This window comes from Populus nigra, chromosome 13 (assembly GCF_951802175.1).
Source record: "Populus nigra chromosome 13, ddPopNigr1.1, whole genome shotgun sequence".
Lineage (NCBI taxonomy): Eukaryota > Viridiplantae > Streptophyta > Magnoliopsida > Malpighiales > Salicaceae > Populus > Populus nigra.
This window is the reverse complement of record NC_084864.1, coordinates 3163805-3181349: the sequence shown is the minus strand read 5'-3', so window position 1 is coordinate 3181349 and position 17545 is coordinate 3163805. Positions and strand designations below refer to the sequence as shown.

Here is a 17545-nt window from a genome sequence, read left to right as displayed (position 1 = left end):
AATTAATTTGATATTTTTTAAGTGCTACCTAATGAGTGATTTGACAATAAAATTTTAAAGTATTTTTTACTTGAAAAAAATATTAAATTGATTTGTTTTAAATTTTTTATACATGATACCAAACATACACTTAACATCAACTTCTCGGATGCACTCATCAAACTCCTCCAACCCCGACTTCTATCCGATAATAATTTCAAGCTACTTAGCAATCACCTTAACTAGGTATAAAAATATTTAAATGAGAGTCTCGGAGGAAATTTGTTTTCTTTGATTTCTTTTGTTCTATGGTGAACCATGAAAATCTTTACTTCTACTCAAGTCGGAAAGTTTTTGTCTGCTTTCAACAATGACATTAGGTTCATCTTTTTCGAGCAATAAAAGAAAAATAACCATTAATATTTAGAAATAGAAAATTTATGAGAAATCACCCTTAAAAGTCTATATTGTACGTAGGCAGCAAATCCACATTAATGTATTTTACATCGAAACATATATTTTAGCATGTGAATATGCTTTTTTTATTAGTTTGATACATGATTTCTTGAAGCTTGATTATATATTAATTAAGATTAAATTTTATTTTCAAATGATTTTAAAGACACATATTCACATCATGTAGTGCTTAAGGACTGCATATTTACTTGATATTTTGGAATGACAATAACTATTCACCTAAATAAATCTAAATGAGTGATTTTTTTTTAAATAATTATTATTTTAGGTTAATATAAATGTCCAAAATTCTTATCCAATAAGATAATAACAACAACAAATTTAACCTAAAACCCGATCTAAATCTAACCCCAACACATACATTGATATTGTGTGCGCATATGAAGATAAAAAAGATATCATATTTTTTTCAACAAAAAAAAACCTTTTTAAAACCTATTTAATAAAGGCAAATGACTAGAGAGTATATTTTACAAAACAAATTCATTACTATATGTTGACTTTTCAAATTCAATACGGAGGGATCATAAATATGATATATAGAGAGTATATTTTCTTTTAATTAACACGAATGTTCGAGTTAGTTTACGCGTATATCAACTAATTTTACAGGTCCTAGAATTAACAATTATATAAATTTTCAGTATCATCAAACACTTTCTATCTTCTCAATATCTTTTAATGATTTTTCTTTCATATCTCGGTATCAATGAATTAAAACGGAAAACAAATGGAGATTGAGATTGAAATGTGAGGGGACAACACAACATTGAAACTGAAAACTATTTGTAGCATATTTAACTTTTACAAGACAATATCAAAATCATATATGTTTCTTTTTTTTATTATTAATTTTGATAATTTTCTTCTAATTTTTATTTTTACTGCAAATAAAGTTTTATTTGTCGCTGTGATAAAATACAAATTGAAAAAAATCTTAACATAAGAACTATGCATATTTAATCTAAGAGGATAAAATTACGAATGAAAATGTTTGAGGGCTAAACAAAATGAAAAAAAATACAATGCCCTTGCCATCCTTAGTTTATAACTTTTCAAAGGTCAATAAATATAATATATTTTTGAATATTTTTTATCCTTTATACGAAGTAGAAACTTGTATTTTTTTTTAAAAATCTTAATTTTTCAAATATTAAAACTAATTAAAAGAGTCCATCAAATTTAGAATCTGTTGACTTTTCAAATTCGATAGAGGGTCATAAATATGGTGCATAGGGAGTACAATATTTTTAAATCTATTAAAGGTAATTGACTATAACAATCACCCAAAACATTATAGTATTCACCAATATATAAGAGAGATATATATGAAAAAAGAAATATTAAAATTAATTAATAATTTTTTATCATTTTTTAATGGGATCATATATGATTTTTTTCACTTTTTTTAATCTATAACTCTTTAATATCAAATATTTATCATTAGAGCATTATAAAATTTTCCTCGAAATAATACACACACATATATTTTATCTCGAACAATGTATTTAATTTTTTATTTTGTAAATTTTATTATTTTTTAATTTTTATTTCTATTATAAATACAGTTTTATTCTGTAAAATTGAACTTCAATTCATAATAAAAATATCCCTTGAATCTTAATATAAAGAATCATGCTAATTTAACATGAGAGGATAAAATTATAAAAAAAAAATTAAAGAGAATTTTTCTTTTTAAAAAGCACTATATATATTATGAACAGTGACCAACCCCAGATCTTTTAGTATTATTAGCGGTATTAATAGTAATAGTTAATAATAGTAACAGTAATTAAAAATTGGGTTTTGATTAAAATAATATTTTAGTAATTTGGATTTGTAAATTCACAAGTTTTTACAGTATTGCGATGGTGATTAGTCTATATTTGTAGTTTAATTACACTACATCAGTTTGGTTACCGATTAACGATCATACTCAAACTCAAAATTTAATCTCTTTAGAACCATATTTATTTTATTTCTCTTTTTTTTCTTTTATGGTCAGTAATATTCTCGATTGAGATTGAATATGTTTTACTTGTACATTCAAAGATAAAGGTTATATTATTATTAATTTTAAAATTCATAAAATTAATTAAAATATACGTAAACTGATTTGGATATTCATCATAATAATAAAAGAATTATTTTTATTGGAAATAGAGAATTCTTGATTTTTTTTTTTTTTGCAATGTTTATAAATCTTCCCAGTCCTTGCATGGAATCCCCTCATTCTATAATCGATTTCTTTATTATCCTCAATCCATCAATTTAATCCCAATATTATTAATCTTGTCAATTGAATCCCATGTTATATTACACGATTGTAGTAAAATAAAACCAACTGGACTCATTAACAACATCTTAAAGGTTGGATACTCGTCCTGTAAGGAGTGTATAGGTTGGGACTATTTATTTAGGTTCTGTTTTCTATTGTGGTAATATTTATTTTTTAAAGTACTTTTTATTTATAAATATATTAAAATAATATTTTTTATTTTTTAAAATTTATTTTTGGCACTAGTATATCAAAATAATCTGAAAACACCATGAAATATTAATTTAAAATAAATAAAAATAATTAAATATTTTTAAAAGTACTTTTAAAACGTAAAAACAATCATGCTCTTAGTATGTGCTTCGTAATGTGACGCAATATGCTTTTATACAAGTGTTTTCCAATTAAAATATATATATATATATATAGAGTATGTTTTTTAAATTTTTTTTAATATTTAACTTCGGTACATTAAAACCATAAAAAACATTAATTTGATAATTTTTTCAGTGAAATTAATTAACAACTAAGTAACATTGACTATATTTTTATTAATTCAAGCTCTTTTATATTTTAAAATATTTTTTTCATATGTATTTATAAAATACCATGTTTGTATATGCCGTAATAAATTTAACTCTGAATAAAGTTAAAATATTAGATAAGTATTTCACATAAATAAATTGATAATAAAATTCCATGCTCCAGCCATTTATCAGCCATTTCGACTTTTCAAATGTCTATAAATATAATATATTTTGAGTAATTTCTGCCTTTATAAGAAATGGAAACTTAAAAACTCTTAAGAAAATTTCTGAATTTTTTAAACATTAAAACTAATTAGAAAAAGTCAATTAAAATTACTGGAGGGATCATAAATATGATATACAGGGAGTATAATTTTTTTTATTAACTTGAATGTTCGGGTTAGTTTGCACGTATCTTGATTAGTTTTATAAGTTTTAAAGTTAACGATTATATAAATTTTCAGTAACTCTGAAATTTATAAAACTTAAATCAGTGATATCTAAAACGAATATAGTTTAAATTTATTGAAGGTAGTTGACTATAGCAATAATAAAAAAATTATAGTATTCATGAATATATAAGAGATGTATATATGAAAAAAGAAAAATAAAAGAGAAAAAAAATAATAAAAAGGAATTTTTTATTATTTTTTAATTAGATCATATATGATTTTTTTCACTTTTTTATAATCTATAACTCTTAAATATCCAATAATTATCATTCAGTATCATAAAATTTTCCTAGCAATAACACACACATATATTATTGCTATAAATGTTAAGAAAAACTCAACAATTAACAACAGTTTATATTACTGAATTTTGTCACTAAGTCTTATAATTACATATCTTAGAAAATATATTTTCTTAACAATCCCTTAAATTTGAATTAAGATACTAATCTAGGGTTGCCAACCTTCTTAATTACCATCTAGCTAGAATATATTTTCTTAACAATCCGTTACCTTCTTAAGTACCATCTTCGAAAATAATTTCAAGTTTTTTTTAAAAAAATACCGTATCACTTAGTTTTTTATTCACTTTCAGTATGTATTCCTAGAATGGTATACATATTATTTAAGGTCTTTTCCTTATATATATATATATATGTGTGTGTGTGTGTGTGTGTGTGTGTCACTGAAGAGCTTTGTTCTTGCTACCTAAAAGATTAACTGACGTGCTCCACTGCTGTAAGCTATCTAGTCGCTGTTACCTTGTACAAACCTATCTCGAGAGAGAGGCTGAAGAGACGCAATTAGTACGAGGGAACAGAGGCGGTGGTGTTAGTGTTAAATCTAACCACCGAAGCAGTGCTGAACAGACGCTATATCTGTACGGAAAGCAAATCTCACCATAAAAAAAATAAAATAAAAAAAAGTCCCGTTTAAATATTTTCACTTTATTATTGCTTTACTCAAATGGAAATAGCTAAAAAATCCAAAAAAGAAGAAGAAGAAAGATATAGAATTTCACAGTGTGACTTCTTGCTTGGCCATAAAAGGAATCTTTCTTTTTCCTGCAACCAAGCTTAAGAAGATCTCTCTGTTAACCTCCTTTTCCTTTTCTATCTCTAAACATCACTGCTGGTGGACTTGACTTTGGTTTTCTGTGAGGTGTCAACAGCACCAAAAGAAAGACAACATAGAAATAGGTAAGAAGAACTGAAACCGAAGATTTCTTACCAATCCTTGCAAGCTCACTTATTTCTTACAAACTTCGGTGTCAGCTTGAGTTCTTGGCATTACCAGCTAGGGTTGTTTTAGATTGTTCAAGATTCTTGGCTTTATCTGGCAAAACTTTTCTCTTCTTTTTTTTCTTTTTCCCTTGTTTTATCACCGAGTGAGCTTCTCTACATTTCTGTTTACAGAAATGCTCGGTGCTGTACTAATTATTATTTTTTTCAGTTTCTTTTACTAAATTTTCCCTTCGCTTTTATTAAAGCGAGTTGATTTTCTTTTGTTAATTTTCCATGTACATGTAAATCCTCTTAGTAAATTTGGCTGTGTTGTGATTGTACTTTTTTCCCCTTTCTTTTGTGGTTGATGGTGGCTTGATAATTTCCTGTAATTAAAGATCCGTTCTTGATTTCTTTGTATCATGATCCAGTAGTATTATCCATTAATGTCACTCAAACGATTCAATTGATGTACGTTTTAAGGTAAAGGTAGTGGCTAGATTTTCTTTTTTTCTTTTTTTCTTTTTCCAAATTCAACATTCTATCTTCTTCTTCTTCTTCTTCTTCTTCTTCATGTTGTTGTTGTTTGTAAAAAATTCTGTTTATATTTTATTTTAAAAAATATAATACGTTTGCGTGGATGCAGGTAAAAAAATTTGATTTGCTTGTAAATATACTTGTTGAGGTTGTATGATGCATGCTTTTTCTCATTTTATGTCAAGGGTATTTGATTTTTCTCTCTGTAAACATTGATAAGGCCCTCCATTAATGAGATATGCCATTAGGTCTATGGTTTTGGTGCGCAGCCTCTCAATCTCTTTCTCTTAGAAATTTTATTTTAGCAGCATGTGGTTAATTATCTTGGTTGATTTTGCATGAAGGGTGAGCTGAATTTGTTTCTTGGGGAAGATGACTCGCAAGAAAATCCAGATCAAGAAGATAGACAACACAAGTGCAAGGCAAGTCAGTTTCTCAAAGAGGAGAAGAGGGCTCTTCAAGAAAGCTTTCGAGCTCTCAATTCTATGTGACGCTGAGATTGCTCTCATGGTGTTTTCTGCAACTGGAAAGTTTTTTGAGTACTCAAACTCAAGGTTCTGCTCCCTTTCTCTTTCTGATTATTTTCTAATTTATGATATACCATATATATTATGTCATCTTTTGGTATCTGTGAGCTCAATGATCAACCTAGGATGCATTAACAACGGTTTCTTTTGAACCCAACAAAGTTGAAAAAAGAAGAGAATGGCTGAAATAGATGTGCAATAGAATCTTTTGGTATCTGCGAGCAAAATAATATTTTTTCGAGGAGAGGAGCATAGGGAGAAGTTGGTACTGATATGAAGGTTTTGATGTTATTGCTGCCACTTATTGCTAGTTCAAATCCTTTTTTAAGGGCATCAGACGTCCACTTGTGTCTTTCTTAACGCAGGTGTTGAAACTTGAATTGCTTGTGGTCCAGGGTATGCTTGTTTCTCTAGTGTACCGCATGGTGCACTATAGTAAAGTATCAATTTGATGTTTTTGTTGCGGTCTACAACGCATGTATTTCTGTATTTCCGTCGCAAAAACAAACAGGCTCTTAATGTTTTAATGATTTCTCTTGTACGCTTATAACGTCTATTTTGAACCAGATAGACTTGCACTTCTGCCATTAGAGATCAAAGCCGCTCCTTTATTAAGTTGGATTTGCTACCCTCTATGCCCCCAGAAACACTACCTGGTCTAAGGATGTGCTCATAAAATATAGGGATAGACAACTACACAATGCAAGGCCTTCATACCCTAGAAAACTCAAGGGCAAAATATGAAACCTCAATACCCCTAGCTAATAGTACAACCTGAATCTATTCTTTGTAGAGACCATTGATTACAATTGCTCCGAAATGATGTATGAGCTCTTAAGTTGAAGTGACTTGTAGCATAGTGTTCATGTAAAGAAACTCTCTTCACCATCTTCGCTTAATTTGTACTATACTGCTATAGTTGCCTAACACGTACTAGCTCATGACAAATACTTTTCTGTCTATCAGTAGAGTCATGAAACCATTTCCTTGTTTTTGTGGCTTGGAGGTAGGAGGTATCTTGTGCTAAGGTAACATATACAAACTGTATTAATTACATGAAATGTTTGCAGGGAAGAAAATCAAAATCGAAATATTAAAAAAAAAAACCTTGTCTCAACATCAATAGACAGTCTTCTGTCACTTAGTAAATAGTGACCTAACTGGTATTGAATTGATCATCTAGCATCAATAGCTCATCATCTGTGCAAAGAGTGGTCACTTGCTTACATTAACCCTAGACACTGCCTTTTCTTCTCCTTTCTCCCAGCATTTAGTTATAAGAACAAATGATCATCTGCTGACTGGTTTGGGAGAGCCTAGCTTTAAGTTTTGTGAAATCTATATGATCATAAGGTCAACTGCACAAAGCATTTAATAAGGAAAGAAATTAAAAGAAGAAGAAGAAGCATATATAGGTTTCTTCTTTTCTTGCAATGTTTAATTTCAACTGTACTGGTGCTAGATTTCTATCTTCTTCACAAAAAAGTATTGAGTTTCAACCTCTTGTCTATAACAAAGATAAAAAAAAAAAAAAAAACCCTTGAATTGGTAGCTCAAATGCACCCATGTTCCTCCTGCCTCAAGAAGTCTCAGGGTCGAGTTTTTGTAATAAAAGAAAAAACTTTAACCTAAAAGGGAAGTTATCTAGCACTGGGAAATAATAACAAGACTGCTCGCCACTCTATAATCCATCCAATTAAATTAAGTCCCATTCGCTAATTGATAATCATGTATTAAAATTAATGTGTTTTCTTTTTCTATTTTTACATATCGTTTTCATCTCTTCAAATCACAGAGCAACATCAACTATGACCGTCATAAACCCTAGAAGAGTAATATATGGAGTCGAAAATGAATCATTCATCACATAGGCTCATCAACAACACTGAGAGGGAAGGTAAAACAAGTATACAACCATAGCCCTGAGGAAGAAAAAACCACGTACTTTCAGAGCATCTTGTTTCTTAATATGTTCTGCGTACAGTATTTTTACGTCCCTGCAGAATAAAAATGTGTTTTGCTCAAAATTTGCTTTTACTATAAAGGTGGTTGATATTACTGATGAATTTGGTTATAAGATCTAAACAAACTTTACATATGTTTATAGAAATTTAATTTTCAAGTGTAAGGATTTTCATTGAAATTATATTATTTAAGAAAGAGGAAAATCTTGGGCTTTACTGTTACTAATTTTGATTGAAACTATTTGTTATACCAGAGAGATCCAAAGGGAGAAAATTTTATTTTTAGAAAATATATTTTTTTCATAAAAAAACATATTTATTACGTATAAATTTTTCAAAATAGAAAGTAAGGACTTTATTTGGATTAAATTGAAAATACTAGAAGGAATGATCTTAAAACATTAGCCAAATGAGGTTCTAAACCTCTGAATTGGTAGTTTTTATCAGCTCTCTTAAGCCATAACACTAAACGGTGAAGAACTAACACAAATACTATATCCAAATCAATAATCTCTTCCTGGAAACCAATTTGGTTCTAGCCAACCAGATTCCCCATAGAATACCATAAGCTAACATGAAAAATATATAGCCATATAAATACTGGAACTTCTTTATACTGACACTTCCATGCAGTAATAGCCAAATAAATACTTCAATTTTTGGAATTGAAGAGATCATACGGAGCTAAGATTTGCAATTGTTGATAGGCAAGAGGGCCAGGCATTTACTCTATAGAAGAAAATGAGAAATTACTAGTGTATGGTTAGGAACTAGCCTACTTACATTTGCAATCTTCATCTTCTACTGTGAAGCAAGATAATATTTGAATGTATCATATTTTGAAGAGGGTTTAACTTTCATTATTTTTTCTCATATATGTGATATCTAACTCTAAATTTTCTTATTATTAGAAAGTTTTTAGGGTTCATAATATGCCCACAGACCAAAATAACAAGAAGAAAAATTAGAGGTTTATGTGACTAAAAAAATACCTTTTTTCTAAAAAATCAAGTTCAAAACTATCCTATATAGGAAATTATGATTTAAAATTTTGCTCTCACCTAATAAAGTAATTTTTTGATTTAAAACTATTCTATATAAGAAATTTTTCTTGGTTAAAGAGGGACAACAAGCATCTGTAATGAAAGTTTGTATCTTTAAGGATGGATTCGAGGAGTAGATAATTAAGGGTTAAACCATAATGTTTTTATCTTTTAGTGGTAAGTGTGTATAAAACTCATGAATTTTTATAAAAAACCCATAAAAGTTGAAGGATTTCTTTGAACTTTGAGATGTTGTAATCCTACACTCACATTGTCAATTAAAGATATAGAAACTGTGATTTTTCATGAATCCTCCAGTTTAGTATAGAAAAGGTTCGTGTTTTTAAGGAGAAAGTGGATTCAATCTTGGTAGGCACCGGTTGGCACAAGAACACCAATATTCTAACCATCAAATAAGAAGAATGATAAAGATTTTGTAGATTTTGTTGCTGTTAGAATGTTGTAATAAAGCAGGGTTTATCCTTTTCCCTTGTTCAGCAAGAGACTCGTTGAGTCTTAGGTTCATCTTTTTCCCTTGTTCAGCAAGAGACTCGTTGAGTCTTTGGTTATATGGTAAGAGTGATCATCTCCACTTGAAGATGTTTCACGAAGCTACTTGATACACAATCGTTAAGTTCCACCTACTTATGTATAGAATTATGTTCTTGTTTTTGTTCTTGAAATTACACAATCGTTAATTACATAATTTGCTTTGGGATGGGAAGGATGAGCTCTCGCCTAATACAATAGTTCTTGCTTTTGTTCTTGAAATTCTTTTGTGATTAGGATGTAGATATGATATAGATTGATGAACAAGTATCAAAAAAGAGTGAGACAAATATCTAGAAATAACATGAGCAGATTTAAACTTGTAAGTATTTACAAGATATTATTATGAATTTAAGAAAAAATAAAGGAGAAAATGAAGTTTTTTCTCTTAAATTAAGGTGATTCCAAATCTTATTTATCAGATTACTTCTAATCTTATTTATCAATCTATTTGATGAAATTATGCATATATAAAAGGAGTAAGCTAGTTAAAAGATGTTCACTGCTTAACTAAACAAAAATAAAAATTTAATATAACAAAGTGTTTGGACCGCGAAAAAAACTTAATTTATCTAAAAAGTTGCTATAAAGAATCATTCAAACTCGTGATTATGTTCATGACCACTCCATATAAGCGTTAGGAAAAAAATGTTACTAGTATATAAATCAAGAATTGGCAACTACCATGTTTACATTTTTAGTCTTTATATATATATATATATATATATATATATATATATATATATATATATATATAAACAACTTTTTGGACAAAGTGTTTTGAAAAGGGTTTTCCATTTGTTATTCTTTATTATATATATGATCTCTACATCTAAGTTTTCTTGTCATTAGAACTTTTTAGAACTCATAATATATTCATAAGCCAAAATAAAAAATAATTTTATACAATCTCTATTTTTTTTATCAAGTTTCATTAATTGTAAGAAGTTGTATATGATTTGGGCAACTAGCATCTTGCCAAGTTCATTTAATATTTTTTGGATTAATTGAGATGCTTATACATATTAGATTTATTTTAACTAGATGTTGTTTAAAACTTTCTTTTCTATTACTTGATGTTTAATACTTGGAATTATTTAAACTATGGTTTATATGGCATGAAATGTTTTGATCATATTGGTTGGTTTATATGACTAAAAATACCTTATTCTGGAAAATAAATTTAAAACTATCTTATATAAAAAATTATGACTTGAAATTATGCTCTGGTCTTGCTTAATTCAGTAATTCAAGTTACACCCAAGATGATAATTAGATTTATATTTGGTAACTTTTATTTTCAACACCATTTATAGCAAAGGGAGCATCATATGAAATAACATCTTATTTTTTTTATTTTTATGATTTTTTAGTGTTTTTGCCTGCAAGATGTTTAGTATCAACAATTATTTATTTATTTATTTTTGTGTTCGTGCAAGATTTATATTTGATAACCTTTATTTTTAGCGCTATTTATCGCGGAGGACCATCACATGATATAACATTTTTAATTATTTTTATGATTACTTATTTATTTTTTGTTGATGCAGGATGTTTAGCATTGAAAATGATTTAAAGTATCCATTTCAGCCTAGAAATACTTATCACTTCATTTATTTCTTTTTTCTAGATTGGTTAAATTATCGAAAATTATCTTGAATTTTAAATCAAATTGAACTTTACTCTTGAACTTTAATAATTTCTTTCTAATTCAGTACTTTGAACTATTTTTTATAATAAATATGCCCTATTGTTGATTTTGATCGTATTTGATAGTTTAAAAATACAACACATGTCCTGAAAAAACATGATTTGAAAAAATTAGAGAAAAACTAACGGTGGAATGGAAATGTGAACAAAGAGGCCTTTTTTAACCAAAAAATAGTTTAAATTAAAAAAGTGAAGTTTAATCCAAAGTTTAAGGTAGTTTAATCCAAAGTTTAAGATAGTTTAATCCATTAAAAACGATTTGAGCTTATTTTAGCTTCTTGGATGGAAACACCTAGCAAATATATGCAAATTAGATAAATTCTTTTAATTGCTATTAATCCCGGAAGGTTGGATGATAACATTGTCTAATTTTGGATGCTTTAATGGCATAATTGATAAAAAAAATAATCAAAATACAATTGATTATTTGATAATACATTAGGGTTTAAAAGCAAAGCTCACTTAAGGTGAACAGAGACCTTGAATAGAACTATAAATGAAGTATTTTAAAGTGAAGTTTTCTCTAAAGGAATGCATAGGCCAAGGATAACTAAAAAAACTAACTTGTTTAATAAAAATTTCTCATCATTTAATTTTTTAGAATTTAAAAGATTTTTGAAAATATTTAAAACAAAATAAAATTATCAATGCTTTGTAATTATCTATGCCATCAATTTTATTAAGTTTAAATATTTAATTTTTATTAACCATACGGAAGTAATGATGGATTAGTTCCATACAAACTTCTCGTGTAAAATAAATATATATGACAATATTCACTCATTAATATTTTATATGAAAATTAAGTATAACAAGGTTTTTTATATATATAAATCATTCTCCCTTTATATCATAATAATCATGACGTTTTAAATAATTGTGATTAATGTACATGTTTATTGGCATTTATACGAAATTACCAATATTTAGGTAGAAATGCTAGTAGGTCCTTTATTGGTGAAAATTATACACAATTAATGCTTTTTTGACCCTCAAGTGTGTTGTGTTAGGTTTTTTTTATTGCAACTATTTAATAATAATTTTTTTTATTGCTCATATTCGAATAAAATTGGTTTGGTTCTTTATAATATTTTGTTTATTATATTATTTAATTAGAATCAAGATAAAGAATGCAAATTGATTAGATTTTTATTTATTAATACATTTTTATTCATTTTAACTTCAAAGTTTACTTATAGAAGATTTTATTTTTATTCTAAATGTGACATTACTTTTTTTATTTATTTCCAAACCAATTCCATGAATACTTGTTAAACCATGCAATTTCCCGGAGTTTGTTTTGTCAAATTAGAATTGTAATTTTTTATATAAGATAGTTTTAAACTTATTTTTTTATAATTGGAGTTTTTTAGTTACATAAACAACCAACTAATATGATAAATATGTTTTATGTTATATAAACCTTTGTTTAAAAAATTCAAAGTTTTAAACATCAAATAACATAAAAGAAAGTTTAAACATCATCTAGTTAATATAAACTCAATACATATGTATCTTAATTAATCTAAAAATATTAAATTAACTTGATAAAATGCTAGTTGCCCAAGTTATCTATAATATCTTGTAATTAATGAAACTTGATAAAAAAAATAATAGGAATTGGATAAAATGATTTTTATTCTAGTTTGTGAGTACATTATAAACCCTAAAAAAAGTTCTGATAATAAGAAATTTAAATGTAGAAATGATATATATGATAAAAAATAAAAAATAGAAAACTCTTTTCAAAACATTATAACTTATCCAAAGATTTTCTTGTTTTTTATAATAGATTAAAAATGTAAGCATGCTAGTTGCTTGTTCTTGATATACTAATGACATTCTTTTTTTTCCTAATGTTTATATAGGATGGTCGTGAATCACATGTTCAAATGCTTCTTTTTTATATCAACCTTTTAAATAAAATCCTTACCTAGTGATTGAAACACGTTGGTGTATTGATTTTTTTATTTTTGTTTAATTAATTAATGTAAATCTTTTAACTAGCTTACTTCTTTTTTATATGTATGTATAATTTCATCAAATAATAATAATATGTTGGATTGTGAAAGATATGCAAGACCCGTTTATTTACTCGAATAGCATAGACAATTGGTCATGTAAAAGGATATTGCTTGAAGGTTAATATTGACTTATAAAATATTAGAAAATAAACATCCTAATTAATTTTATTTTTTTATAATAGAGATTGCAATAGAAATCATACAAACCCTAGCTTTTGAAGGAAGAAAGTAAACAAAGAGAAGCCTACATTTTCTTAACTTTATAAACAATTAATTTTGACAAAAACTTAAAAATAAAATGACATACATAATTTAGATACTACATGACAGAAAATATCCTATTTTTATAAATAAGATTAGAAGTACGTAAGTAAGATTTAGAATTGCCTTAAGTTGAGCTTGGTTGTCGACGAACTTTGAGATCTCATTGTTCTACCAAACTCCATCTCCACTCCTACACCCATATTGTCAATTGGGATACAAAGATATGTGATTTCTCATGAATATTCTAGTTTAATATAAAAGATGTTTAGTTTTCAAGAAGAAAGTGGATTTAATCTTTGTAGGCACAAGAACAACATCAACTTAGGCTATGGAGTCTTAGGCTATACAATGATGTTTAGTTTAATATAAAAGATGTTTAGTTTGTAATAAAATAGAATTTTTTTTTTTTTTGGTTCATCGAGAGGTCGATGGAGTCTTAGGCTATACAATGAAAGTATTCATCTCCAATTACATAATAATAACCACATAAATTAGAATTACTGACACTTGAAAAGCTGCTTCACTAAGCTACCAGATACACAATTCTTACTATACATATGTATAGGATTATATTCTTGGATATTCGGATATACTATGAAATAATTTGCTTTGCGATGAAAAGGCTGATTTCTCGCCTAATACAATATTTTTTGGATTTTTCTAGCTTTTGTTCTTGAGATTCTTTTGTGATTAGATCCTCTTGTTATTCTACTGTTTCAAATTGTTTAAGATTTAAGTAACTTAAGATCATAGAAAACCGCATAATATAGAAGTGTTTCCTATAGTTTTGTTGATACATTACCTTCTTTGATCTTCCTGATGTTACTTTATATAGATCTAGATTTTAATATTATACATTTCTTCATTTAAACAGGTCTACATTTGTTTAACATTATTTGAGCTTTTGATAAGGATAGTTCTCTAGTGAGCAATATGATATTAGGGTTCGTTATTGTTAAATCAAGTTATCACCCTAAGCTTCTTTATATATATATATATATATAGGGTTTGTTATTGGTGTTCTATTTGACATTAGGGTTTATTGAATATTTGGTACCCGGGAAACAATTGTGATTGGAGGCTGCTCGTAAAGGATTTAGCCAATATCAGTGATGTATTCTCTATCAAACAAAAGGTTTTATCAATTCATCATATAATTTGGTTGTTTTAAGATTTATAAATCTTAAATTCAAAAACTAAAAATTCGAAATTGAGTCTAAAAATGATTTTTGATACCATGATATTGTTTAGGAGGTTGAAAATATCAGTTCCCTCCTCTTTTTGTTATTTAGTCTTGTCAAAATTAGGGTGCTTTGGTGTGTGTATGTCGAGAGATCATGGATTCTACTTCCTTCTCCTGACATTTTATGGCTAGTGCTTGCTGCTTCTTGGTTTCTGCCGTTTCTGTCTCCTTTTTGCTGCTGTTAGGTCTTCCTTTCTCAGATTCTTCTGCTTTCTGGCTCCTGTAATCTTCATCTGTGTCTTTGCATAGCTGCTGTTTGGTCTTGTGTTCAGTTACCTCGCCTGCCTTGTCTTTTTTATCAAAACTTCAATGGCGAATCTTAGCACTTTGTGTGTCCCTGTTAATTTCTGCTGGTGCAATTCTGGTTTTATTGTGGCTTTCATGCAATGAGTGTTGCTGTTGAAAATCTGTCTGATCTTCTTCATTTTCTGTTTGCATCTTGTTTTGCTCGTCAGGTTTTGCCAAGTTTCTGGGTAGGCCCATCTTTTTTAGGTTTGGTGGTTTGTTGTTGTAATATAGCAGCAGCATTTTTTTCTAGTGGTTTACTGTTGCCATAGTAGCAGCAAATTTTCTACCCATCCTCTCAGGTTGATTGTTTCTTTGCATCTTGGTGAGTCCTTTTGGGAAGAATCATAGCTGCTAGCAATTACAAGTGATCCTTGAAACATCCCACCATTGGCACTGTTTTTGGCTAGTTTTTGCCTATTCCTGGACATGAAAATTCAAGAAATGATTTGCTCTACCTTTTGTTCTTGAAGCATTGGGCAAGTGATAGAAAGGCGTAATCTGCATCCCAAAAACCTGGACACATTTAGTCAACCATCGGTTGAGCTTCAGGTAATTAGTTTTTATACTGTAGCTTATCAAGTTACATTGAATTTGAAACTTACATCAAGATTGTTTATATATATATATATATATATATATATATATATATTCCTTTTTCGCTCTTGCTGATTAATATGGGATTGGTGAGTCAAATTATCTGATAAGTGCATGGCTACCTTTTCGTAACATTGTTTTTCCTCTTCTTTCACCCAAAAGCTTGTTTCAAAAACTTTGAATTAGGTTCAAGAATCTAACTTTATAAATTCCATAAGATACCATGGTCATGTATTAATAAAGGCAATATTCGTTTCTGTCCTTTTAGCTTGATAGTGCTGTGCATGCCATGTTGAACAAGGAAATAGCAGAGAAAACCCGTGAACTGAGGTAAAATCTGAGGATCAATAACTTGTTGCCACAATAGATCACATTCCAATTTGCAATGCTGATACATATGATGATCCACTGATGACAGGCGAACAAGGGGAGAAGACCTGCAGGGACTGAACATGGAAGAACTAGAAAAATTAGAAAAATTAATTGAAGGAAGCTTGTGTCGTGTCATGGAAACAAAGGTAATTCATGCAGTACTCTTGTCTTGTCTTAATTCTTGTAGATAGTTCTGTCCTGTATATATACGCTGAAGACTTTTTTCAATACCTCACACGCATGTTTCAACTACTTCAATGTGTTTCAGGGAGAAAAAATTCTAAAGGAGGTCGATGCTCTCAAGTCCAAGGTCACTTCACTACTTTTAACAATGAGAAAAAATAAAATATTCATGCAAAGTTTGTGAAAATTACTGTACATGAAGCCCCATATGATGTGCATGAACTGATATGCATGGTTACCATGTTGTTTTGAACAATCAAACGATTATCATGATCAGTACTCTCTGTGATTCACTTTTCCTTATTTTTTGTTAATTTGCAGGAGCACCAACTAATAGAAGAGAACCAGCGATTGAAGCAGAGAGTGAGACTATGAGACCTATTATTAATTTTCAGCTCCTTGTTACTCCCTCTCACTTTGAGTTCATATATTTTTCGGCAGTTAATGAGTTTATCAAAGGGCCAAGGACATTTGCTCGAACAAGGCCAGTCATCAGATTCTATGGTGACCAATATCAGCAGCAACTCAGCAAATCCTCGTCAGGACTACGACAACTATTGTTCTTTTCTTACACTTGGGTAGGGTCGCTTGTTACACTCATTTTTCTTGCATGGTAGAGTGTAAATCAATGTCAAATAGTCTCTTGGTATTCAGGAAATTAACCAGCAGTCTGAATGCAACTCCGAAATTGTCTTGCAGGTTACCTTTTCCTGATTGAATCCGAAAGATGGAGGATTTTCCAACAAAAGCTCTCAAATAATCGCTTGTACGTGGTTAGTATTTGCTTGTTGATTCAAGAAATTCACAGGGTTTAAGATACAGATCATGTGTGATTGTGTATACATGTGTGTGTGGATCAAGGGTTCCCATATTTCCTTAAGGTATACATGTGGGTATACATGTGTGTGTGGATCAAGGGTTCCCATATTTCCTTAAGGTAAAGGGAAATGAGGTGAAGCTGTTGAAACATGTAGTAATATGTATTAATTTAGCTTGAATTTAAGCTAAATTATGCCTTATTAATAGCGTGTTTGGCAGTGTGGTTGCGGATGTTTTTTAAATAACTTTTCGTGTTAAAATACATGTCAATGATATTTTTTTATTTTTTAAAAATTATTTTTGACATTAGCATATTAAAAGGGTCTAAAACATACAAATTATATTAAATTTTAATAAAAAAAATCAAATTTTTTAAAAACATAGCCGCGTTTCTAAAGGAGTTCTAAGTACACTCTTTATCAGTGTGTGATTCTTTGCATTTATGTCCTATTTTAAAGCAAGCAGAAGATAATCTGACTGCTAAAGGTGATG

At 28.6% G+C, this 17545-nt stretch overlaps 1 protein-coding gene across 1 annotated transcript; it reads left to right on the top strand.

Moving 5' to 3' along the window:
- The first annotated feature begins 4567 nt into the window (after positions 1 to 4567).
- Positions 4568 to 17292, top strand: LOC133671160 (MADS-box protein JOINTLESS-like). The gene is made up of 9 exons (XM_062091817.1): positions 4568 to 4912; positions 5818 to 6027; positions 15556 to 15634; positions 15948 to 16009; positions 16098 to 16197; positions 16320 to 16361; positions 16556 to 16597; positions 16676 to 16812; positions 16934 to 17292. The coding sequence occupies exons 2-9, from the start codon at positions 5846 to 5848 to the stop codon at positions 16950 to 16952; spliced, it is 663 nt and encodes a 220-aa protein (XP_061947801.1). The 5' UTR covers positions 4568 to 4912; positions 5818 to 5845; the 3' UTR covers positions 16953 to 17292.
- The last annotated feature ends 253 nt before the right edge of the window (positions 17293 to 17545 follow it).